The 26,583-nt window shown below is 39.7% G+C and overlaps 1 protein-coding gene and 1 long non-coding RNA gene across 2 annotated transcripts; both read right to left on the bottom strand.

Moving 5' to 3' along the window:
• Positions 1–751: 751 nt before the first annotated feature.
• On the bottom strand, positions 752–1,890 carry LOC130744453 (uncharacterized). Its single transcript, XM_057596637.1, has 3 exons — positions 1,478–1,890; positions 1,083–1,328; positions 752–995 (listed from the first exon to the last, which is right to left on the bottom strand). The coding sequence occupies exons 1-3, from the start codon at positions 1,888–1,890 to the stop codon at positions 752–754; spliced, it is 903 nt and encodes a 300-aa protein (XP_057452620.1).
• Positions 1,891–2,365: 475 nt separating this feature from the next.
• LOC130745139 (uncharacterized) lies at positions 2,366–10,495 on the bottom strand. The gene is made up of 2 exons (XR_009021549.1): positions 10,248–10,495; positions 2,366–2,677 (listed from the first exon to the last, which is right to left on the bottom strand). It is a non-coding gene; the product is annotated as an uncharacterized LOC130745139 (long non-coding RNA).
• Between the last annotated feature and the right edge of the window lie 16,088 nt (positions 10,496–26,583).

The raw sequence follows: 26,583 nt of genomic DNA, 5'->3' as shown, positions 1-26,583 counted from the left end.
ATTGTTGTTGATTCATCCTGTTTTCTAGGTAGTTTGAGTTTGATTCAACATCTATGGGTTTTGCTGTGTACGATTTGAGTTCAAGTTCATGGTGTTGGATGAAGAGGGAAGAAGAAGAAGAAGGGAGTGGTGGTGGTGGTGCTGTGTAATGGGTTGAAGAAGATAAAAATTTGAAAAAAAAATTAAGTTAAAAGAAAAAGGAAATATTTTTAAAGGAAAAGAAAAGGAATTTATGTGACATGGCATCCTAATGGCGTGCAATGTCAGAGCCACGTCAAGTAATGAGGCCACATTAGTAAAGTCTGTTAAATTTTGGATGGCAACTTAACGGAGGGGCCTAATTTTCACAAATTAAAACATGAGGGAGCAAATTCGCTCATTTTAAACATGGGGGAGAGACTTTGCACAAAGGTGAAAGATGAGGGAGCAAATGTGCAATTAAGCCAATTAACAATTAAATGGACCATAACCTGATTAGTTTTATCTTAATTAAATAAATAGAAAATCCATTATTTAATCTTTAATTTAAACTTAATAGATAAAAAACTAACACTTGTCTCCATTTTTAATCCTAACTTTCACCCCCTAACTCTCTTCCATTTCATAAAACACACCCTGCATCACAGAAAATATTTTATTTCATTAAAGTATTATTATATCGCCTAATAAACCACCATACGATATAATCTTAATTAAAATAAAATACCAATATTATTTTAATTAAAAACGGGGTGTTACATTTCTCCCCCACTTAAGAATTTTCGCCCTCAAAAATTTTCTTAAACGAATAACTCGGGGTAGGATTCTTCCATCTTACTCTCAAGCTCCCAAGAAATGAAGAATGCATCGCACCCGTATCAATAATGGCAACCAAAGATGTACCATTGATAAAGCACGTACCTCGAATTAGTCTATCCTCAGCTGTAGTCTCAACACCAGATAAAGCAAACACCTTTCCTCTCGTCTGATCCTTCTTCGGCTTGTCACACTTGGTACTAATGTGACCTTGCTCACCATAGTTGTAGCAAGTCACCTCCGGGTCATCCTCACAATCATAAGACTTGTGACCTAGCTTGCCTCACCTGAAACATTTCACCTCCGAATTGGGACACTCAGAAGATCGATGTCCTTCAACACCACACTTGTAGCACCTAACCGGATTAGGAGCTCCTCCCCCTCTTGGCTTCTTGTCATTACCAGCTTCTTGTTTACCCTTATCAGCAGGATTCCCATATGGTTTTCCTCTGAATTGCCCCTTTTCTTTCTTCTCTTTCAAAGACTTGTATTGATCAGCACTCTCCCTGCTTTCCTCATCATAGATCCTACTCCTGTTAACCAGATCAGAGAATCGGACAATTTGTTGATAGCCCACAGCCTTCTTGATCTCAGGTCTCAAACCATTCACAAACTTGTTACACTTAGATCTCTCAGCTTCAGCAGTATTTAGTGGGGACAAAACTTAATCAATTCCTCAAACTTTGCATCATACTCCGCCACAGTTCCATTACCCTGGTTCAGTTCAAGAAACTCAATTTCCTTCTTTCCACGCACATCTTCTAGATAGTACTTCACCAGAAATGTACCCTTAAAAAGATCCAAAGTAATCTCCATCCCATCACCTTCAAACCTCTGAACAGTGCTGTCCCACCAATCTTCAACTTCTTTCTCAAGCATATGGGTGCCAAACTGCACCTTCTGCGCATCAGTACAATTCATGACTCGAAAGATCTTCTCAATTGCTTTCAGCCATGCCTGTGCTTTGTCAAGGTTGTATGCTCCTTCAAAGGTTGGTGGATTGTTCCTCTGAAACTTCCCCAAAGCACGAAATTCATCCTGATTCTGGTTTCCAGCATTTGCCTGCTGACCTTGCCCAATGGTGCCAGCCAACATTGCCAATGCCTCAGCGATAGCTTCATCATTCCTTCATGCAACCATTGTCCTGAGAATTCCAAAACCGTATCGATTGCGTCATAAACACATATCGAATACAAAAGGAATTAAACATGCTAATAAACCTAGCCTACTGACCGGTCATGATCTGATACCACTAATGTAACACCCCCTTTTTCCCATTGTTTTATTTAAAAAACGTTTATCCGAGTTAAAAAAAAACATATCTAGGGAGTATAACACTTCTTCACGAAAACTCATTAAAATTAACACTGATTGTGTTTTGAAAATTTATAAGTTCATATGGTTTTCATAGAATGAATTATTTCAGCCTGTCATACATAGCACAACAGACAAAATATGTATCCCAAAAATTTATATAAAAAGACGGGCAGAGTTTCCTCTGTATTTTCAGCATTTCTAAAATAACAAGACCTGCCAATAAGATTTATGAACCTGCCAGATAATCCTAAGATGCATATAATCTCCTATTTAAATAGGTTTATCTTCCATGTTATTCCAATAAAATCCATCATACTACGAAAAGAATTCCATAAGCACTTCGGCCATCAACAATACAACATCGCCATAATTTAGAAAATTATTCAACAACTTCCATAAGTAGAGGTTATAAAATCCTCTCAACAGAAAAGCAAAAGTAACGTAAAATATCTACCCATTGTTACATTACAGAGCAAGACACTTTATTTTATTATGAGAATAATAATATCATAAACTAAGACTCTTCGAAGCTACTCCTCATGAGCAACATCTCTACCTCCAGTACCTGTACGATGTCGCATAGAACATCATTCCAACAGAAGGGTAAGAACTTACATTGTATAAAATATAGCATAACAAAGAGCAAGTAAACAATTCAGATTCTGCTTTATAAACTCTTCACCTTTTCTTTAAAATTTGAGTAATTATAATATTTGCTCTCAATACAGTTTCACAATTCTTATTATTGCTTCGGAAAATTATAAGCTTTAAGAAGAATAATAATTCAACTTCACGACTTCACCACAACAGCAAAACAATTCACCAACAATTCACCAAACACATAAAGCCACTGAAAAACGTGAAACTTAGTGTGTGAGACTCCAATGCATGCATGTGGCACCAATTGTTAACCTTTGCGGTATCACCGCGTCCACTCTAGACAGTTAACCACCAATGAAGTCTATTTTAGACTTCCAGAACCACTCCAGTTCTGGGACAAGCCCCTGTTTTCCGAGGAAAACCGACACGTTGCCTCTTGAATAAATGAAGTGTATTTCGTGCAAAAACTCATAAATTAAAACATGCAAATTTGAGACCACTCCAGCCCCAAATATGTAACATATTTTCTCACCAAATTCCATAATGGAAATCACACCAAAATTGCACAAAATAACACTTCAATATAATTATCAAATCATTCACTATTTCACCGACAAACTAGCAACACCAAATCACTAAATGTCTCACATTAATTACTAGAACCAGTTCCAGAATCAATTCCAGAAATAAACAGAAACATAGCAAACTTGCAGACAGGGTCGGTCCCGACATTTTGGAGGCCCAGGGTAAAAAATAAAAATGGACCCCTAAATGTTTTTTTGGAGAAAGTTTAATGGGAACACTACGCCAAAAAATGTCATTTACAGAGGTTAAATTTGGCCTTTTACAGCGGTTCGGACCCGCTGTAGAGCTCGCCGCTGTAAAAGACTATATAGCGGTCCGAACCGCTGTAAAAGATAGATTATTTACAGCGGTTCTTTAAGGATAACCGCTGTAAAAAAAATTCGATTTTTTTTTTGGGCCCCTTCTTGGAGGCCTTGGGCTGTGGGTCTGCTTGCACATGCCTAGGGCCGGCCCTGCTTGCATATAATTCTGGTACTAAACGAGCAGTCAAAAAATTATGAAAACATTACCCAACATAACCCTATGAGTTAGCTTTCATAAAAAATTGGTTTCACTCAATTTGGAATTCTGTAGAGAGAGTTATGCTCTCTACAACACGGGGTGTCTGCGGGCAGAAATAGAGTGAACTTGCAGATAATTCTGGCATTGAACCAGCAATCAAAAAATTATGAAAATATTACCCAACATAACTCTATGAGTTAGCTTTCATACAAAATTGGTTTAACTCTATTTGGAATTATGTAGAGAGAGTTATGCTCTCTACAGCACATACTGTTAGGGTAGAGCGGGCAGAAACAGAACCCAATTTTCCCCCCGAACCTCAATTTCGATCAAAATCAATTTCGCTCACCACATGTTAACACTCAACACAGTATCTCAGTTCTGAATTTTCAAAGAAGTTGGGGTTTGCTTCATGTTAAACTCAACCTGTTATACTACAATTATACAAGGTAAATTCAGACCCTTACCTTCTATGACACCGGTACAAAGCCTCCTAGACCCTTTTCTTCTTGATTCTCGGTCTCTCCTCTCCCTCTCCACGATCACCGCTGCGCCTCTCCCCTTATTCTCCTTATTTCCTCCACGCGACATCGGCTCTCCTCCCTTCTTCTTCTGTCACGCGAACCGCAACTTCCTCTTCCCTTCTTCTTCTTCTTCTTTCACGCGAGCAGCTTCATCTCTTCTTTCTTTTCTTTTCTTTTTTTTCTTTAGCTGCTGCCCCCATCCTTAATTAACCATCTAAACCTAATTCCTCAAGGGCTAAACTAAAAACCCCAAAATCTCTCCTAGTCCTTGTCTCCATTTTTAATCCTAACTTTCACCCCCTAACTCTCTTCCATTTCATAAAACACACCCAACATCACATAAAATATTTTATTTCATTAAATTATTATTATATCGCCTAATAAACCACCATACGATATAATCTTAATTAAAATAAAATACCAATATTATTTTAATTAAGAACGGGGTGTTACAATATTTATCACCGATGCGCGCCGATTTCGATCGAGTCGCTGTAGATCTGAAAAACTGTGGAAATACCCATATTCACCAAAGTTTCGTTTTTTGAACCAAAAATTCACGACTTAACCTAGTGCCTTTTGAATTAGTTGCTATAAACGCCCCGATCTACGACCTTGTCAAATTTGTTTTCAAAAATTTTAACTTTGAGTTTTGAGCTTAAAGTTTGGACCCAAAAGCACCTAGTAGCATAGCAATTTCTAAAAACTTTCCGAGCATTTTTTACCCTAGTTATGACCTAAGGTTACCTAGGAATTAAATTAGATCGAAGAAAAAGCGCTGAAACGCTAAATTGGGTAGTGGCCGAGACTTACTTGTGTTAGGACTGGAAGGAAACTCAAATCTGTGTAAGACCAAGATTTGGTCATGTGGTACAACTCTATGTTTTGATGATAACAAGTTTATTATTATATATGAACAATTGTGGTACTCTAACGTTTGTCTTTTTAAGTTGTGACAAACAGGCTCTGACTCTGATTCAGAGGTGATATACTAATCAAAAGTTGAAGACCAAGAGTAACCAACACAACGCTTATGCACCTAACTACGTTCTTCTGAATGGTAGCAAATGCTTCAGATGCTCTGAAGATTGAAAGCTCTGATGTGGACACTGAAGGATCCAAGCTCTGAAGTTCTGAAGACCAGATGTTCTAAGGAACGGTTCAGATGCTGAAGACTTGGAAGCTCTAAAGTCCAAGAGTAAGCTGGCTCTCAAGACCATAAGAACTTCATGCTCAGAAGGCCAGATGTTCTGATGAACGGTCCAGAAGCAGAAGTTCTGATGATCTGAACATCCAAGCTTCGCTGTGACTCTGATCACACAAGCTTCACAAGTTCCAAAATGAAGCGACGCCCAAGATCAAGAGTCAACTAGGCTAAGGCATTGTCACTGTCATTCGTACAAAAGCTAATGTACTATTCTAACTGCCTCACCTACGATGATCAGCCACAGCAGGCTCTGGAAATTCCAGAACTACCCTCCAACGGACAGATTCATCCAACGTATACACATTCTAAACCTTGGAGTATTTAAAGGCTGAAGACTGAAGAAATCAACTAAGAAACTTTGCACATACACGTGAAATACTTTTAGCGAATACCTTAGCAATATTTTCTTCACTGTTCTTATTGTGTTTACTTCTGCTTGTTAAGAAGCATTCCTTTGTAAACAGAACTCTTTCACAAACTTTGTTTGTAGTTCCTTGAGAGACCAGTGATGTCAGAATTCTTGAGAAGACTAAGGCAAGGTTGTCTTAGTGCTGCTAGTTCATTGTATTGTTAGTCACTAAGCAGGTTGCTAGTGCAGTTGTAACAATCATTGAATAGTGAATTACCTTCATTCTAAGAAGGAAGAAATCACCTTAACGGGTGGACTAGATTAGCTTGAGAGATTTATCTAGTGAACCAGGATAAAATCATTGTGTGCTTTTCTCCTTCCCTTAACTCTTACATCTTGTGATATTTAGTTCGAAAAGATTATCCTTAATCTTAGAGGGAAATTTCTAAAAGCTAAAAACTCTATTCAAACCCCCCCCCCTTTCTAGTGTTTTTCATACCTTCAATCTGGGCACGTGTGGCCTTAAGCTTACTGTAGCCCTTTAAGTCGCCGAAATTTTGGCTTAGGTTTCGTGTTATTCTGAGTTCTGTAGTTCGAGTTATCCGCGTTTTAGTGAGCAAAGGTAAATATTAGAATTTTCGGGGTTGGTTTCATGTGTCAAAACTCACCCATTTGGAGAAACTCTTCCATTCGTGCTTAAATGTCATACTCTGAAGCTCATGAAGCTTTATCCGACGTTAGTTAGCATTTTTTAGATTGAATTGTTTATTAGTAGCTAAGCAATGTTGCTTTAGCTTAAGGTTCCGACTTTGCTGAACCAAGAGGAGCTGAATTGGAGCAAGCAGAGCGTTTTCAAGACGGAGCGGAACATACCAGAGGTGAGGGAAACTTACTCTACTAGATAATGACTTAGGCATCGATAACTTCGACTTGTTTATTTGATCATTTTGATATTGATTGAGCTGAATTGGAAAATGTTTTCTGAGACTTCGGCCGTTGTTAAAACTTGAGACTTGTGTCTCCGAGTTCTGGGGCTTCAGCCGACAAATGTGTTTATGATTTGATTGTTGCTATGATTGATGTTGACTGAATCACATGCTTTATATGTGCTAAGTGGCTAATTATAGGATGTGTTGATATCTGCAAATATGCTTGTTGGATTGTACTAACTGGATTGTGCAATTATATGTGTATATATATATGTGGATCGACGGAGTGTGAGGAAACGTGGGGTTAGACCATACTAGTGACTGAACTTTTAAGGGAATGATTAACAGGTCGAAGGTTCGAACCTTTGTCGTGTTAGGAGATCGAGACCTTCTCGGGGAATTACTTGGGTTTGTTCGGATCTTTTGACTTATAGAGTTTTGAAACAAAAGTGAAATGGAACTTGACTTCATAAATGAAATTCATAATGCATTAACCAAAGATAGAACACCTTCAAATAATAATCACACTTTCTTCAAAAGACTTAGGATCTGCAATGAGTTTGGAAAACGAGAAAGGTCGACGATCTAAGTGTGAGAAAAATACTTGAGTGCGATAGAACCTCTTGCTCCTTTAGCAGTTTATCTAGCCATCCAAAGGATGAGCCAGGGATGATTGGAAAGTCCCCAAGTGCGAGTGCACCATCTTTGCTCATTGAGCAGCCTTTCGACCATCGACTTGATGAGCCTGGGTAAATTGAAAAGCCACTAAGTGCGAGGGGTATTCTCCTTGTTCATTGAACATCCCTTTTGGCCATCGAGTTGGTGAGCCAAAGTAACTTGAAAGATCACTGAGTGTGAGTAGCACTCCCTTTTGCTCGTTTAGCAACTTGTTAGGACATCGAGCCGGTAAAAGCCAAAGTGACTAGGAAAGTTACCAAGTGCGACTAGCACTCCCTTGTTTACCTTAGGGTATTGTAGAGACAATGTACTCTAGCTAGACATGTGTACCGTGGTGAGGACGATTCGTTGTTCGGCTAACCATATTGCATCCATGCATACATTTCTTGGGGAGTGTGCTGCTATCTGTAACACCCCGATTTCGGTGGCGTCACTTTAGTAACCAAAAATAAACTTAATGCGGAAAAAACGTGAATATTTTATTTTCTTTTCGTGATAATAGAAACAAGACTGAAATAAATAAAACGCAAATGCAAAGACAACAGAACTAATATACAATATAAATCACAGCCCCCTCTGTAAGTACCCAACCTCGTCACGAGTAACCCCTAGTGACGGAAAGTAAAAGAGAGTAACGCCCGTAGGCAATAAGTACAGACCAAAGTAGAGGTGAAGTGTCCGCAACACAAACCTCAAAAACGAGAATAAGTTAGCCCAATCGGCATGAAACAAGACCTCCTAAGTCCAACCAACTCTCTGTGATTCCCGTAAAGAAACCACACAAAAAGCTATAGGTGGGAAACTACCCTGTCCCCAAAGAAATAAATGATGTTCAGAGCTAAGACTCTACTCCTACACTAATCCCATCTCGAGGAGCTCACACCAGCACTAAAACCTACATGCTAGCATGATCGTCGTCCGAATTCGAAATCCAGAACGACCTAGTCTATGTAAACCATCCGTCCTCCTCTCGCTACCGCGATGCGCTCCTGTTCCAGCATCTCAACCCTAGTTCCCCCTGAAGGGTGAACCGTCGTGAACCAGCCCACCAAAGACATCTGACAAAGGGCGTAGTCCGCCAAAGCACACACAGAAGACGCGAGGGTCAACTCCAAAGAATTACTTAAATAATAGCACCGATAGATACAGATAATAGAATAGCCACTTAGGCTTATAGCTAGGGATAACATCCTAGGGTTGCATATTCCATAATGAATATAAAAGACAGTAGTAACAAATAGCATGCATCAAATAGGATTATCAATTATCAATCACACTCAGCAACTAAGTCAGTATGCATGTTGCATGAAATGATATGACGGTTAACCCAGTTAACCAAATGCATTCCGGAAACGGATGGGCATCAAACGGATCAATCCTAGCACCAGCAACGGTGGGACCATTTCTGCCCGCGTGCCTCTTACTCCAACAACAACGGTAGTCAGATCAGCCGTAACCCGTAGGTCTGCCATTTCGGTCTGCTACAAGAGTCGTCTACAAACGCTCTTACACGGAAATCCGGGTCTTATGACCATTTTGGAATCCGACGACATTTTGGAATTCACCGAGGTCCGGTATCACGCCGTGTATTAACCTCCTATGTATGCATGAATGCAATGTGATTAGCCAAACAACGTCTCCGACCTCACTCGACACGTCGCCACGTGTTCTAGCTAACTTATTGTCTCTAAAAGCATACCCTAAGGTAAAAGTCGATTCTGCGACAAAATACAATAATCATAAAATGAGTGCAAACACTCACGATAACTCTTCGAGTCATCCATACTCTCACGAAGTCTCACGCTTCAGTGGAGTCTCACACATTCACAAAGTCTCACGCTTCAGTGAAGTTTTATGCTTTCACGGGGTCTCACGCCCTAGTGAATTTACACACTTGCACGAAGTCTCACGCTTCCGTGAAGTCTCATGCTGTTCACGAGGTCTCACGCCTCAGTGAAGATCCATGCTTTCCACAAGGTCTCACGCCTTAGTGAAGTATCACGCATTCACAAGGTCTCACGCCTCAGTGAAGCTTCTCGGCTCATCCCTTGGATGGCTAAACAAACTGCTCCCAGAGCACAAGAGTATCAACATACTCAAAACTTCTTAACATTCTCAACACTTGGGATCCGACGACACTTCTCGCTTTCCAAAACTAAGATTTGCATCCTAAGCTTCCTTTCGAGTTTATTATCATTAATTGAAGATTTTAGAGGTTGTTTAATGTCTTATGAGTTTTCTTTGCAAAATAATATCCTTTTAGTCTTATCGCAAAATCTTATAAGTTCTCGGGATCTCCTAATCCCCAAATGATTCCAGAGAATGTCTCGATCCATAAAACACCATAACAAGGCCCGAATCTCATTCGTCCTATCAAACTTTCTCAAAACTCTCAAAATAAAATCGGCATGACCTGCCTGCTATTCTCACTACTCAGAATCACAGATATCAGCGAAAAACATAATTAAATCATCACAGTCAACAAACATGTCATATATCAATACATCTCAGAATAAACACGTAGCACTTAGCATATAAAGCATGCACCACACATCCTAGATTACCCACATAGCACATAACATGTAAGTCAATCTCAAAAACAGTCAATCTCAAAAACAGTCAGTAGATGAATCATCTACATTGTCAGCCGAAGCCTCAGAAAACATTTTTCCAATCAAACACAAACAAGTGCATAAACAGTAAATCAATGTCGAAAGCATCGACCCTAAGCATTAACTAGAGATTCAGTGAGTAGCCCTCACCTGCAGATTCTCCAGGGTGATCTTCTAACTCCTCTTCACAAGCAAAGCCTTGCTCCTCGTGAAACTCTTCACATGAACCTTTAAAGTAAAACCACAGAATTCTATCAAAATCTATCGGAAACTAAGCTATCAATACTCACTAAGGTTACCCGAAGTAATACATACTCCGAGGTACGATAATCTAGCGCGAAAGGACAAGTTTTCGAAAAAGGAATTTTCCTCCCTCCCCCTTAGAGTGTTCGGCCACTTTTGGTAATTGTGGGGTTCGATTTTTCTTCGATCAAACTTGTTTCCTATGCTATCATTAGCCGTAACTAAGGGTATTCTAAACTCGGAAAAATTATCGGATCAAAAACTGTCGCAGGGGTATTTTGGTCAATATTTTTAGCTCAGAATTTCAAAACTGAAATTTCGAAAAACAAATTGGATGGGGACGTCACCAACGACGTTTGTGACAACTAATCCTACTAGCACTAAGCTAAGGCGATAGTTTTCAGCCCAAAGGACGAAGCTTTGCCCCAAAATGGGTATTTTCACAAGAATTGAAACTCGACGGTAGTTTTTCGAGAATCAGCGAGATATTATTAGCTAAACATACTCAGAAGAATGTAAGGAAGATGTTTAGAATCAAAAATGAAGTATTCAGGATAGTTTTGCAAAAACCTCAAAACTATGAGCACATAAAGACATAGAGAAAAGCTATGGAAAAAGCGATCAGAGGTAAGGATTAGCGACTATACCTCGGCACCTTGAAGTAGCAACTGTTTAATCGACGATCAAGCAAGAAATGAAGAAAATCTCTTCTTCCTCTTCCTTCAATGGAGCTCGTGGCCTTGGAGAGAAAATGGAGGAGTTTTTGTGATTTTTCTCACCTTTCTTGCTATATATAGAGGTTGGCAAAACGCGGTAAAATGAAAGTTTCGCGAATCTGATTTTTCCGGCTTCATTCTCCGTGAATTCTAAGATAGGTTTTGGCGAAAGAATTCCAAAACTAAAATGAGGTCTCCTTGTATTTTTGGTAACTAATGCAAAGTCGGTGTAAAACTATTTTACCCGATAAGTTACTTTTTGGCATCGAATGTCGGAATAGAAAACTTCCTTCTGAAGAAAGATTGAAATCATTAAGAGAAATGGGTGTACGCGTGTAGAATCTTCATTTGAAGCTCTGAATAGAAAAAGTCTTCATTGTCGGTTGATTCTAGGGTTTTGAAATACCAGGGTTTCGGTTTCGGCAAACTTCTGATGATTGGAATCGGACGTTTGTAGATCCTAGAGTTTCGCCTCGAAACGATGGTTATATATGGAATAAGAGAAGTTCTAACATTTCTCTGAAGATTTTTGGAATAAATTCCTATAGTGTTCCAAGGGTGGAACTTAGTCTTTTCCTAAGGTTCTTGTCCTAGGTTTAAGCGTAATTCGATCGTGCTATACCTTTTATCGACCTTGATGCAACCCTTAGACTTTTCCTGAACTTTCTCCGTCATAAATTTATTCCATTCGATAAACTCTTGTTCAGGTTTCCCTTCACGATACGTCAAACCTAATCGTAAATGGAAATCTCTTCCACTTATTCTAAGCTTAAAAACTTGGGTCTTACATTACTACCCTTCAAAAAGAAAGTTTCGTCCTCGAAACTTAGGGTTCAGTAAAAGCTCCAGATATTATTCCTTGATCTTGTAACACCCCGATTTCGGTGGCGTCACTTTAGTAACCAAAAGAAACTTAATGCGGAAAACGTGAAATATTTTTTTTTTCGATAATAATATTAGAGACTAAAGGAAATGAAACTCAACAACTAAAGATAACCGAACTAATGTACAATAATAATTACAGCCCCCGCTGTAAGTAGCAACCTCGTCACGAGTAACCTCCAGTGACGGAAAGTAGAAAAGTGTAACGCCCGTAGGCAAAATGTACAATCCCAAAAGGATAGGTCAAGTGTCAGCAACACAAGCCCTCAAAAATAAGAATAAGTCAAAGCTATGACACTAACACCCAACCTTAGTAGACTCTAAACACCCATCCCCTATACTTTCATCATCGACTCTCATCTGGTCATGCATGAAGTCCGGGTCCACGTCGAAGGCTCAGTAGTAGTCATTTCGCTCCGGGTCTTCCCCGAACGACGAAGAATCACGAAAGAATCCATCGACGACATCTGACAAAAAGGGCATACATAGCCCCCCAAACACAGGTAGCACGTGCAAGGGTCAACTTACGGAATATAGTATAGAGAATACAAGACAATAGGTAAAGTGTAAGGGGTATATATATATTGTATATATACATATAAGTTCTGCATTGTCTACCCTAAGGTTTAAACATAGCATGTTATCAAATCTCTAGTACAATTCAATCATCAAAGCACGTAACGATATTTATCAACATCTACTCATCAAAACACATAACGATGTTTATCAACATCAACTCATCCAAAACACATAACGATGTTTATCAACATCAACTCATCCAAAACCCAACGAATCTAATTAGAGTGCATGATATGTCAATGCAACGTCAATCTCAACGATTCCGGAAGAAGTAGGCTGGGCACGATCGAGTCGGTCCTAACACTGGCATTGTGTCGACCATAACCCTCGAGTGTCACTTACAACCTTGACATAGCCGGATCAGTCCTAACCCTGCGGGTCGACTTTTCCCTCCGCTATGCCCGACAATCAACAGGTCGATCCTAACCTCACGGTCGATCATATCCCCCGTCGATGTCCGAATTACCCGAAGGTATAAACTGTACCCGAAGGTATAAACTGTACCCGAAGGTATAAACTGTAACTCATGATGATCTCCAAATCATCTGACTCATCTCTATCCGATGGTCAACACTGCTCAACGAGCAAAGAGCATCAACATACTCGGAAACTACCCGTTTCCCGGCTTATCTCTCAGATAGCCCAACAACACAACTGCTCCCAGAGCACAAGAGTATCAACATACTCAAAACCTCCCAATATCTCAACACTTGGATCCGACGACACTTCTCGTTTTCCAAAAACTAAGATTTGACTCCTAAGCTTTCCTTCGAGATTATTATCATTATTAAAAGGTTTAAAGGTTGTTTAATGTCTTATGAGTTTTCCTTACAAAATAGTTTCCACTTTTGTCTTATCGCAAATCTTATAAATTCTCGAGATCTCCTATTCCCAAATGACTCCAGAGAATGTCTCGATCCATGAAAAACCATAACAAGGACCGAATCTCATTCGTCCTATCAAACTTTCCCCAAAATCTCAAAATAAAATCGGCATGACCTGCCCGCTATTCTCACTTTTCAGTAACACAGATATCAGTGAGAAGACATAATTAAATCAGCACAGTCAACAAACATGGCATATATCAACACATCCTAGAATAATCACGTAGCACTTAGCATATAAAGCATGCATCACACATCCTAGATTACCCACTTAGCACGTATTATATAATTCAATCTCAAAAACAGTCAGTAGATGAATCATCTACATTGTCAGCCGAAGCCTCAGAAAACTTTTCCCAATCAAAACACAAACAAGTGCATAAACAGTAAATCAAGTCGAATGCGTCGACACCTAAAGCATTAGCTAGTAAGGTAAGTTGCCCTTACCCGTAGTTATTCCAGCGTTCTCCTCAAACGTCCCTTCACACTCTATGCCTTCTCCTCCTTGAAACTCCTCAAATAAACCTTAGAGCAAAAACCACAGAATTCCATCAACATCTATCAGAAACTCAGTAATCAATACTCACTAAGGTTACACGAAGTAGTACATACTCCGAGGTACGATAACCTAGCACGAAAGGACAAATTTTTGAAAAAGGAATTTTCCTTCCTCCCCCTTAGGGTGCTCGGCCACTTTAGGTAATTAGGTGGTTCGATTTTTCTTCGATCAAACTTGGTTCCTAGGTTATTATTAGCCGTAACTAAGGGTATTCTAAACTCGGAAAAATTATCGGATCGAAAACTGTCGCAGGGGTATTTTGGTCATTATTTTTAGCTCAGAAATTCAAAACCGAAATTTCGAAAAGCAAATTGGATGGGGACGTCACCAACGACGTTTATGACAACTAATCCTACTAGCACTAAGCTAAGGCGATAGTTTTCAGCCCAAAGGATGAAGCTTTGCCCCAAAATGGGTATTTTAAGCAGAATTGAAACTCGACGGTAGTTTTTCGAGAATCGGCGCAGTATTATTAGATAAACATACTCAGAAGAATGTAGGGAAGATGTTTAGAATCAAAAATGGGATTATCAGGATAGTTTTGCAAAAACCTCAAAACTATGAGCACAGAAAGACATAGAGAAAAGCTATGGAAAAGACGATCAGAAGTAAGAAATAGCATCAGTACCTCGAGGTCTACGCGTAGCAACTATCAGTGCGACGATCGGTCAAGAAACGACGGAACGGTGCCGGAATCTCCACTTCCTACTTGTTCACGGCCCCTGTTCTTCAATTGTGAAAAAGATGATATCTGATTCTTCTTGATTTAATTAAATAGACAAGGCTCTTGCACTAGTGGTAGGAGAAAGTAATATGGAATAGAAATTTGATGGAGAAATTTGTAGGTGCTGCCACAGAGACACGTTAAAGAGAGTGAGAATGGAATTTGATTTTGTGACAAGAGTTTGAAAGAAAAGTTTGATTGTTTCTTCAGTACTTAAAGCAAGAAGAAATAGTGGAGATAATTTAGTATATTCATTTTGTGTGTGTATAGTCGGTGATGAGGGAAAGAAACAGAGAGTGAACGTGAGGATTAGAATTGTGAGGGAGGGTGTGAGTGAGTGATATATATATACATTATAATACAATATTTAACGGTACAAATTGGTTTAGATACCGTAGAATTTAGCTCATAAAGTTAAGAGAAAAATATAAGAATGATATATCATTATCCTAAAAATTATGAGGAACTTTATGAAATAATAAAATATAAATTTGGATCACTTTGAGCAAATTAAAATGATTCATGGACAAAGAAATGAGTAAAAATTGAGCTAAAGAATAATTTTGAGACATTTAGAATAAATATAACGTTGTCATATTGTGCATCTAAGCTAAGTGTCGATGCAAGAAAGGACGATACTTGCATCGGGTTCATTTAAGTGAGAAAATGGCTTGAACGCAGTCTGCTTCAAAATATACCTCAAAACTACTTTTTGCAATTGATGTCGGATGAGAAAACTTCCTTCTGAAGAAAGATTAGAAACATCGAGAGAAATAGGTGTACGCATGTGGAATCTTCGTTTGAAGCTCCGAATAGAAAAAGTCTTCGTCGTCCGTTGATTTTAGGGTTCTTGGACTATCAGTGATTCGGTTTCGGCAAACTTCCGAGTATTGGAATTTGACGTTCGTACATTCTAGGGTTTCGTATCGAAACGCTTGTCATAGAAATGATTAAGAGAAATTCTAACATTCCTCTGAAGATTTTTGGAATTAGTTCCTATAGTGCTTTAAGGGTAAATTAATCGTTTACTAACGCTCTTGCCCTAGGCGTAAGCGAATAAGACTCACGTTATAACTTATATCGACTTTAATACTATCCTTAGACTTTTCCTGAACTTTCTCCTTCATAAATATCTTCCATTCGATAAACTCTTGTTCAGGTTTTCCTTCACGATACATCAAGCCTAATCGTAAATGGAAATCTCTTCCACTTATTCTAAGCTTAAAAACTTGGGTCTTACATTACTACCCTCCAAAAAGAAAGTTTCGTCCTCGAAACTTAGGGTTCAGTAAAAAGCTCCGGATATTATTCCTTGATCTTTTCCTCTAACTCCCATATAGCACCGTCCGTGTCTTTGTTCCAAATAACTTTCGCTAAAACACTCTGCTTTCTCCTCGATTGTTTCACTCTTCTAGCCCCAATGCTGACCGACGGCGTCTCAAAAGACATATCATCTTCCAACTCTATGTTGTCCGGTTCGACCACTTGCGTCGGGTCTCCGTTGGAAATAATATTTGTTGGCATTCGTGCAATCGCACAACCTTAACCACTTGCTCCTTTGCTTTTGTTCGTCCAAAATGCTGATTAGAAGCTCGGTACTTCTCTATGTTCCGGAGTGAATGCTCAACTTGTCCCCGTGATGTTCACTTATGATCCAAAACTCAACTCGATCGCTTGATAACTCCTAGACAAACTATTGCCTTGGAATCTACTAGTCCATTAACGTCACTTCCAACTTCGTAACCATCCTCATTCGCACCATGAAATCAATCTTCTACTTAGTCACCATTCAAATTAAAACTCAACTTGAGTCTTAATACCTTGTGCATCACAAGACTCATTCCCTTAACATTAACTTATCAACAACTTATAAGCTAATCTTCATCTTAATATCTAAAAATCCATTATTGTCGTCTTCGTCCTCAAAACCTTCCTCACTCAAACCAATTTACACTTTCCTTTCTGTAACTTGATCATCCTCCAAACAATCCAATACTTAGTCTCTCGATCAAAACCTGACAAGACTTCATGTCTCACGCGTTCGTGATTACATCGATTGTCTTAAAATCTAAACCTTCGCTAAGTTTGGACCTCTCACACCCTTTAATTCTTCAATACTTCTTAAATGAATATTCTTTTCTTAAGACGACAACCCCTTCCCAAAGAAAATCAATTACTTAACACGAACTTTCCTCCCAAATCCGACTAATCCTCGACCAATTCAAATTCATCTTACACATCCTTCTATCAAAGTCCATCGCCAGTTGTGATTCCGAATATCACCCCGTCAATATTAAGTTGATCAGGCCAAATACATCGAAGGTGAAAATCTAGAAAAACCCACTGGAACAGTCAATGAGTTCCTATCATCCAGCAGTCACAACAATCCTGATATTAAATCTTCAACGATGCCGCTACGGAACTACACACCCTCAATATAGTACGTATACTACCCAGCAAGAATCTCTATGAGATTCATTCTTCAGCTTCTAGCTTCCTTTTAAACGCATCGGTGGAAGACTACTTTCTAGGCTTAGTGTGTTATCCTAAACCTTGTGTAACTTCTATAGTTAAAACACGAGCAATGGTCAAATAAAGTCTTAATAGGTGTAATAACTATAAGGTCAAAGCTTAAACAATATAGGTAAGATAGGTATGTTGCATGCGCAATGAGAGTAATGGAACGTATTATACTAGAATGAGAAAGAATGGTTAGAAGGTTACCGTCGTTCTTGCAATCTCCTCTGGCTAACTTCTCCGATCCTTCTCCGTCCATAATATAGACTCTTCCCCTAGTAGTGAGGCGCTTTCCCCTTGCAGTGTTAACAGATGGCTCCCTCTTGGGCGCCTTACAGTCCACGGCTAGATGTCCCACTCGGTTGCAATTAAAGCATCTTGGTCCAGTCGCTGAGCACTTGTCAGCAAAATGTCCAGTCTTCCCACACCTGAAACATGTCACATCCGTGTTGCCGACTCGATTCCCTGCACCTCCAGTAGCAATGGTTATCGGTTTGTACTGTCCTAGGGTATAACCTTCCCCCATAGGGCGCTGATAAGGCTTCTTCATCTGAAACTTTCCTTTTCCAAGATTGTCTTGGGAGCTAGACCTCATCGGTCCCCCAGCTCCTGTTCTATTCATCCTTCTATTTTTCATCAGCTCCACCTCTGTGGCCTTTTCTACCAAATCCTGAAATCGCATAATCCCCAACGGCCTCACTGAATCCTCAATGTCTGCTCTCAGCCCATTCAGAAACCGCTTACTCATGTAGCGTTCATCAACATGGTTGTTGAAAAACTGGAAGTGCTTAGCCAATGATTCCAGCTTGGAAGCATACTCAGGTACGGTCATGCTCCCTTGACAAAGGGTCAGAAATTGTGCCTCCCGCTCGTCTCGAGCGCTAGTTGAAAAGTACTTCTCTAGAAATGCAGTACGAAAAGAGTTCCAATTCACCTCTTCGTGGTTAGCTCCCATAATTCCTCTGGTACCCTTCCACCAGTACTCAGCATCGCCCAGCAGCAGATAAGTTGCCAGGCCCACCTTAGCCCCTTCAGCAGTCTGCAGTACTTCGAAAATCTTCTCAATTTCTTGGATCCACAGATCCGCATTGTCCGGGTCAGTCCCACCCGTGAACTTGGGTGGATCCTGCCTTCTGAAATCATTCAGTCCCCTATTCTGGTCCAGGGCTGCTTCTCTCTGAAGCCGGTGTAGCTCGCGTGTATCCTCAGTAGCACGCCTCTGTGCATTGTCATTCGTCTGTACAGTCATTGCTTGGACCAAAGTGGCCACCATCTCAGCAAGTTGGTTAGAGTTCACCATGTTCTGTCTAGTTAAACAAACAGTTAGTACTAATCATAAGATAGCATTTAGCATGACTATACAATATGATTAAGCAATAACTTCAATCAATTCTAAGCGAAAAATCGCTTGGCAGACAATCAATTTTTTTACTCTTTGCAGAGTCACACAACCTAGCACAGAAGACCTATTCCCCAAAGACTCCCGAAAGACTCGACCGTGCTCTGATACCACAATGTAACACCCCGATTTCGGTGGCGTCACTTTAGTAACCAAAAGAAACTTAATGCGGAAAACGTGAAATTTTTTTTTTTTCGATAATAATATTAGAGACTAAAGGAAATGAAACTCAACAACTAAAGATAACCGAACTAATGTACAATAATAATTACAGCCCCCGCTGTAAGTAGCAACCTCGTCACGAGTAACCTCCAGTGACGGAAAGTAGAAAAGTGTAACGCCCGTAGGCAAAATGTACAATCCCAAAAGGATAGGTCAAGTGTCAGCAACACAAGCCCTCAAAAATAAGAATAAGTCAGAGCTATGACACTAACACCCAACCTTAGTAGACTCTAAACACCCATCCCCTATACTTTCATCATCGACTCTCATCTGGTCATGCATGAAGTCCGGGTCCTCGTTGAAGGCTCAGTAGTAGTCATTTCGCTCCGGGTCTTCCCCGAACGACGAAGAATCACGGAAGAATCCATCGACGACATCTGACAAAAAGGGCATACATAGCCCCCCAAACACAGGTAGCACGTGCAAGGGTCAACTTACGGAATATAGTATAGAGAATACAAGACAATAGGTAAAGTGTAAGGGGTATATATATATTGTATAAATACATATAAGTTCTGCATTGTCTACCCTAAGGTTTAAACATAGCATGTTATCAAATCTCTAGTACAATTCAATCATCAAAGCACGTAACGATATTTATCAACATCTACTCATCAAAACACATAACGATGTTTATCAACATCAACTCATCCAAAACCCAACGAATCTAATTAGAGTGCATGATATGTCAATGCAACGTCAATCTCGACGATTCCGGAAGAAGTAGGCTGGGCACGATCGAGTCGGTCCTAACACTGGCATTGTGTCGACCATAACCCTCGAGTGTCACTTACAACCTTGACATAGCCGGATCAGTCCTAACCCTGCGGGTCGACTTTTCCCTCCGCTATGCCCGACAATCAACAGGTCGATCCTAACCTCACGGTCGATCATATCCCCCGTCGATGTCCGAATTACCCGAAGGTATAAACTGTACCCGAAGGTATAAACTGTACCCGAAGGTATAAACTGTAACTCATGATGATCTCCAAATCATCCGACTCATCTCTATCCGATGGTCAACACTGCTCAACGAGCAAAGAGCATCAACATACTCGGAAACTACCCGTTTCCTGGCTTATCTCTCAGATAGCCCAACAACACAACTGCTCCCAGAGCACAAGAGTATCAACATACTCAAAACCTCCCAATATCTCAACACTTGGATCCGACGACACTTCTCGTTTTCCAAAAACTAAGATTTGACTCCTAAGCTTTCCTTCGAGATTATTATCATTATTAAAAGGTTTAAAGGTTGTTTAATGTCTTATGAGTTTTCCTTACAAAATAGTTTCCACTTTTGTCTTATCGCAAATCTTATAAGTTCTCGGGATCTCCTATTCCCAAATGACTCCAGAGAATGTCTCGATCCATGAAAAACCATAACAAGGACCGAATCTCATTCGTCCTATCAAACTTTCCCCAAAATCTCAAAATAAAATCGGCATGACCTGCCCGCTATTCTCACTTTTCAGTAACACAGATATCAGTGAGAAGACATAATTAAATCAGCACAGTCAACAAACATGGCATATATCAACACATCCTAGAATAATCACGTAGCACTTAGCATATAAAGCATGCATCACACATCCTAGATTACCCACTTAGCACGTACCATATAATTCAATCTCAAAAACAGTCAGTAGATGAATCATCTACATTGTCAGCCCAAGCCTCAGAAAACTTTTCCCAATCAAAACACAAACAAGTGCATAAACAGTAAATCAAGTCGAATGCGTCGACACCTAAAGCATTAGCTAGTAAGGTAAGTTGCCCTTACCCGTAGTTATTCCAGCGTTATCCTCAAACGTCCCTTCACACTCTATGCCTTCTTCTCCTTGAAACTCCTCAAATAAACCTTAGAGCAAAAACCACAGAATTCCATCAACATCTATCAGAAACTCAGTAATCAATACTCACTAAGGTTACACGAAGTAGTACATACTCCGAGGTACGATAACCTAGCGCGAAAGGACAAGTTTTTGAAAAAGGAATTTTCCTTCCTCCCCCTTAGGGTGCTCGGCCACTTTAGGTAATTAGGTGGTTCGATTTTTCTTCGATCAAACTTGGTTCCTAGGTTATTATTAGCCGTAACTAAGGGTATTCTAAACTCGGAAAAATTATCGGATCGAAAACTGTCGCAGGGGTATTTTGGTCATTATTTTTAGCTCAGAAATTCAAAACCGAAATTTCGAAAAGCAAATTGGATGGGGACGTCACCAACGACGTTTATGACAACTAATCCTACTAGCACTAAGCTAAGGCAATAGTTTTCAGCCCAAAGGACGAAGCTTTGCCCCAAAATGGGTATTTTAAGCAGAATTGAAACTCGACGGTAGTTTTTCGAGAATCGGCGCAATATTATTAGATAAACATACTCAGAAGAACGTAGGGAAGATGTTTAGAATCAAAAATGGAATTATCAGGATAGTTTTGCAAAAACCTCTAAACTATGAGCACAGAAAGACATAGAGAAAAGCTATGGAAAAGACGATCAGAGGTAAGAAATAGCATCAGTACCTCGAGGTCTACGCGTAGCAACTATCAGTACGACGATCGGTCAAGAAACGACGGAACAGTGCCGGAATCTCCACTTCCTACTTGTTCACGGCCCCTCTTCTTCAATTGTGAAAAAGATGATATCTGATTCTTCTTGATTTAATTAAATAGACAAGGCTCTTGCACTAGTGGTAGGAGAAAGTAATATGGAATAGAAATTTGATGGAGAAATTTGTAGGTGCTGCCACAGAGACACGTTAAAGAGAGTGAGAATGGAATTTGATTTTGTGACAAGAGTTTGAACGAAAAGTTTGATTGTTTTCTTCAGTACTTAAAGCAAGAAGAAATAGTGGAGATAATTTAGTATATTCATTTTGTGTGTGTATAGTCGGTGATGAGGGAAAGAAACAGAGAGTGAACGTGAGGATTAGAATTGTGAGGGAGGGTGTGCGTGAGTTATATATATATACATTATAAGGGAGCATATCAAGTGAGAGGAGTGGTTTACGGTGAGAGATGAGAGGGGTTAATAATAGCCGTTTGATATTTATGAACGAATAGGATTCAATCTGGTTTAAAAAAAATAACCTCACCCTTATTAATTGTGTATCTGGCAACCCACTCCTCTTCTCGCGCGTGATAACCATTCACCCACCTCATTCTGATTTTCCTTCTCTCTCATGAGACTTCTTTTTCTTTCAATCTGGTTTCTCCTTGCCCCTGCTTTGGCCAACCGTCTTCTATTTTGCAATCGTGAGTTGCATTTTATTGATTTTTACAATTTCTGGTTTTCAATGTTTGGTTTGCAGATCCAATTTTTAATTTGCAAGGCCACCTATCCATTCTCAATAACCCTTTGATTCTTTGAGAGAGCAAGAGTGTGTTGAGTGACGCAAATGAGATTCTTAAAATCAAAATTGATTGCTTTGATTGCTTTGCTGAAAATGAAAAATTCGTTTAGGTTTTTGTTTGAATGTCGACGAATTGGAGAAATCCAACCTGATTGATAGAACTAGCTGATGATCCTCGACCCATAAGAGCCTCGAAATAGTTTCGTCTACGAAAGTGATGTTAATCCCCATGGTTTGATGATAAATCTTCACTGCTGTAGAGTTCAGAGCCAAACGCACAAGAGAAGGGGAAGGAGGTGATGACAGACGCGCGTGGTACTGGGGTATTAGAATAAAACAGATATATTAATGTGAGATTGCATCATGGCCGTATATGTTAATCTGATGGTTTATATTAACCTCTCTCATCTCTCACCATAAACCACTCCTCTCACCTGATATGCTCCCTACATTATAATACAATATTTAACGGTACAAATTGGTTTAGATACCGTAGAATTTAGCTCATAAAGTTAAGAGAAAAATATAAGAATGATATATCATTATCCTAAAAATTATGAGGAACTTTATGAAATAATAAAATATAAATTTGGATCACTTTGAGCAAATTAAAATGATCCATGGACAAAGAAATGAGTAAAAATTGAGCTAAAGAATAATTTTGAGACATTTAGAATAAATATAACGTTGTCATATTGCGCATCTAAGCTAAGTGTCGATCCAAGAAAGGACGATACTTGCATCGGGTTCATTTAAGTGAGAAAATGGCTTGAAAACAGTCTGCTTCAAAATATACCGCAAAACTACTTTTTGCAATTGATGTCGGATGAGAAAACTTCCTTCTGAAGAAAGATTAGAAACATCGAGAGAAATAGGTGTACGCGTGTGGAATTTTCGTTTGAATCGCCGAATAGAAAAAGTCTTCGTCGTCCGTTTATTTTAGGGTTCTTGGACTATCAGTGATTCGGTTTCGGCAAACTTCCGAGTATTGGAATTTGACGTTCGTACATTCTAGGGTTTCGTATCGAAACGCTTGTCATAGAAATGATTAAGAGAAATTCTAACATTCCTCTAAAGATTTTTGGAATTAGTTCCTATAGTGCTTTAAGGGTAAATTAATCGTTTACTAACGCTCTTGCCCTAGGCGTAAGCGAATAAGACTCACGTTATAACTTATATCGACTTTAATACTATCCTTAGACTTTTCCTGAACTTTCTCCTTCATAAATATTTTCCATTCGATAAACTCTTGTTCAGGTTTTCCTTCACGATACATCAAGCCTAATCGTAAATGGAAATCTCTTCCACTTATTCTAAGCTTAAAAACTTGGGTCTTACAGATCTTTTCCTCTAACTCCCATATAGCACCGTCCGTGTCTTTGTTCCACATAACTTTCGCTAAAGCACTCATGATCCAAAACTCAACTCGATCGCTTGATAACTCCTAGACGAACTATTGCCTTGGAATCTACTAGTCCATTAACGTCACTTCCAACTTCGTAATTATCCTCATTCGCACCATGAAATCGATCTTCTGCTTAGTCACCATTCAAATTAGAACTCAACTTGAGTCTTAATACCTCGTGCATGACAAGGCTCATTCCCTTAATCATAAATTCATCAACAACTCATAAACTAATCATCCTCTTAATACCCAACAATCCATTATTGTCGTCTTCGTCCTCAAAACCTTCCTCGCTCAAACCAATTTAGGCTTACTGAAATCTCTAACACTTCGCATAAATCGAGATTTATCCTCTAGAAGATCCAATCATAACTATACCTCAAGTGTTCATCTTGATACGAACACTTCCCTTTCTGTAATTTGACCATCCTCCAATCATTTCAAATACTTAGTCTCTCGATCAAAACTTGACAAGACTTCATGTCTCACGCGTTCGTGATCAAATCGATTGATCTAAAATCTAAGCCTTCACTAAGTTTGGACCTCTAATATGCTTTAACTCTCCAACATTTCTTAATACGAACACTCCTTCCCAAAGGAAATCAATTACTTAACACGAACTTTCCTCCCAAACCCAACAAATCCTCGATCAATCCAAATTCATCTTACACATCCCCCTATCAAAGTCCATTACCCTGATATTAAATCCTCAACGATGTCGCTACGGAACTACACACTCTCGACATCATACGTATATTATCCATACGGAATCTCTCTAAGATTCATTCTTTAGCTTCTAGCTTCTTGTTAAACGCATCGGTGCAAGACTACTTTCTAGGCTTAACGTGTTATTCTAAACCTCGTGTAACTTCTATAGTTTAAATACGAGCAACGGTCAAATAAAGTATTAATAGGCGTAATAACTATAGGGTCAAAGCTTAGACAGCCTAAGTAAGTTAGGTGTGTTTGCACACGCTACGAGAGTAATGAAACATATTATACTAGAATGAGAAAGAATGGTTAGAAGGTTACCATCGTTCTTGCGCTCTCCTCTGACAAACCCCTCAGCTCTCTCACCGTCCATGGTGTAAACTCTTGCTTTAGCAGCAGGACGCTTTCCACGAGCAGTGTTCACGGTTGGTTCCGTCTTGGGTGCTCTGCACTGACCGGCATTATGCCCCATTCTGTTACAATTAAAGCATTTGGGCCTCGTGTCGGGACAAGCATTAGCATAGTGCCCCGGCTTCCCACATCTGAAACAGGTCATCTCCCTGTTCAAAGTCCGATCTCCAGAACCACCAGCAGTACCCGTCATGGGCCTGTAACATCCTGAAGTAAACCCTTTTTCAGCAGGACGCTGATATGGCCTCCCGCTTTGAAATTTCCCTTTGTCTTGAAAATTTTGAGAGCCCGACCTCATCGGCCCTCCAGTTCCGGCACGGTTCAACCTCCTATTCTTCATTAGCTCCACTTCTGTGGCTTTCTTCACCAACGACTGAAAGCGCATAATTCCCAATGGCCTTACCGAGTCCTCAATATCAGGCCTCAGTCCATTAACAAAACGCTTACACATGTAGCGCTCATCAACATGATCATTAAAGAATTGAAAATGCTTCGCCAAAGACTCCAGCTTCGAAGCAAATTCCGGTACAGACATACCTCCTTGTCAGAGTGTCAGAAACTGTGCCTCCCGCTCATCCCGAGCACTTGTTGGAAAATACTTTTCCAAGAACGCGGTCCGGAAAGAGTTCCAGTTGATCTCTTCATGGTTAGCTTCCATGATCCCCCTGGTGCCCATCCACCAGTACTCAGCATCACCGAGCAGCAGATAAGTTGCCATACCCAACTTGGCACCCTCAGCAGTTTGCAAAACGCCAAATATCTTCTCAATCTCCTGAATCCGGAGATCCGCTTTGTCCGGGTCAGTACCACCCGAGAACTTTGGTGGATCTTGCCTCCTAAAGTCATTCAGGCCCTTGTTCTGGTCCAGTGTCACTTCTCTCTGACGCTGATGCTGATCACGTGCCTCCTCAGCAGCACGCCTCATAGCATTATCGTTTGCTTGCGCTGTCACAGCTTGGGCCATAGTGGCCATCATCTCAGCTAACTGGTTAGTGTTCACCATGTTCTGTTAAGTTAAACAAACAGTTAGTACTCATCATAAGATAGCATCTAGTATAACTATACAATATGATTAAGCAATAACTTCAATCAATTCTAAGCGAAAAAATCGCTTGCAGACAATCAATTTTTTTACTCTTTGCAGAGTCACACAACCTAGCACAGAAGACCTATTCCCCAACAACTCCCGAAAGACTCGACCGTGCTCTGATACCACAATGTAACACCCCTGTTGGAACATTTTGTCATGCATTTTGTCAAAAACAACTGATTGTCGAAGCAGATGCCGTGGCATCTGATTTCGTGAAGCTAGGACATCAGTCCTTTGCTGAAGTTTAATTTTGTGGGCCCTCTGAAGATTTTCTGAAGATATGTTTTTGAGTTACTTGAGGAGCAAGTAGCTATTCCAGAAGGGTTTTAATTGTTGGGTTGTTATTTGTTGAAACAATCTTTGATAAAAGATTTGTTTCTATCTTTACTTGGGAAAAACGCAACAAGATCTTTGGAGATTCTGTTTTGATTTGATTATTGTTGCAATCTGTTACTTCAGCCCAAGCAAACCCTAGTGCCTACCTGCTGCTGCTGAAGTCTATAAAAAGGATGAAGACCTAAAGCTTGAAGACCACTGAAGCTAATAGAGAGAGATCAAGTGTTTTAGGGTTGTTCATTGTTCTTTATCCTTGTTTCTTGTGAACAAACTTTGCTCCATGATTCTATAAAGCAAAGTTGTGTTCTGTGTTCTTTAATTCTTCAAACTCTGATTGTTGATTGTTTGTTACCAATCACTGTGGCAGTGATTGAGAGAAAGGGAGAGGGACTCTCATACTTAGGTTGAGATACTAAGTAGAAATACACTTGGGTAGATTAGGAAGTGAACTATGA

Source organism: Lotus japonicus, chromosome 3 (genome assembly GCF_012489685.1).
Source record: "Lotus japonicus ecotype B-129 chromosome 3, LjGifu_v1.2".
In the NCBI taxonomy this organism is placed as follows: Eukaryota; Viridiplantae; Streptophyta; class Magnoliopsida; order Fabales; family Fabaceae; genus Lotus; species Lotus japonicus.
Note: the sequence above shows the minus strand (reverse complement) of the source record. Positions and strands in the feature narration are given on the sequence as shown.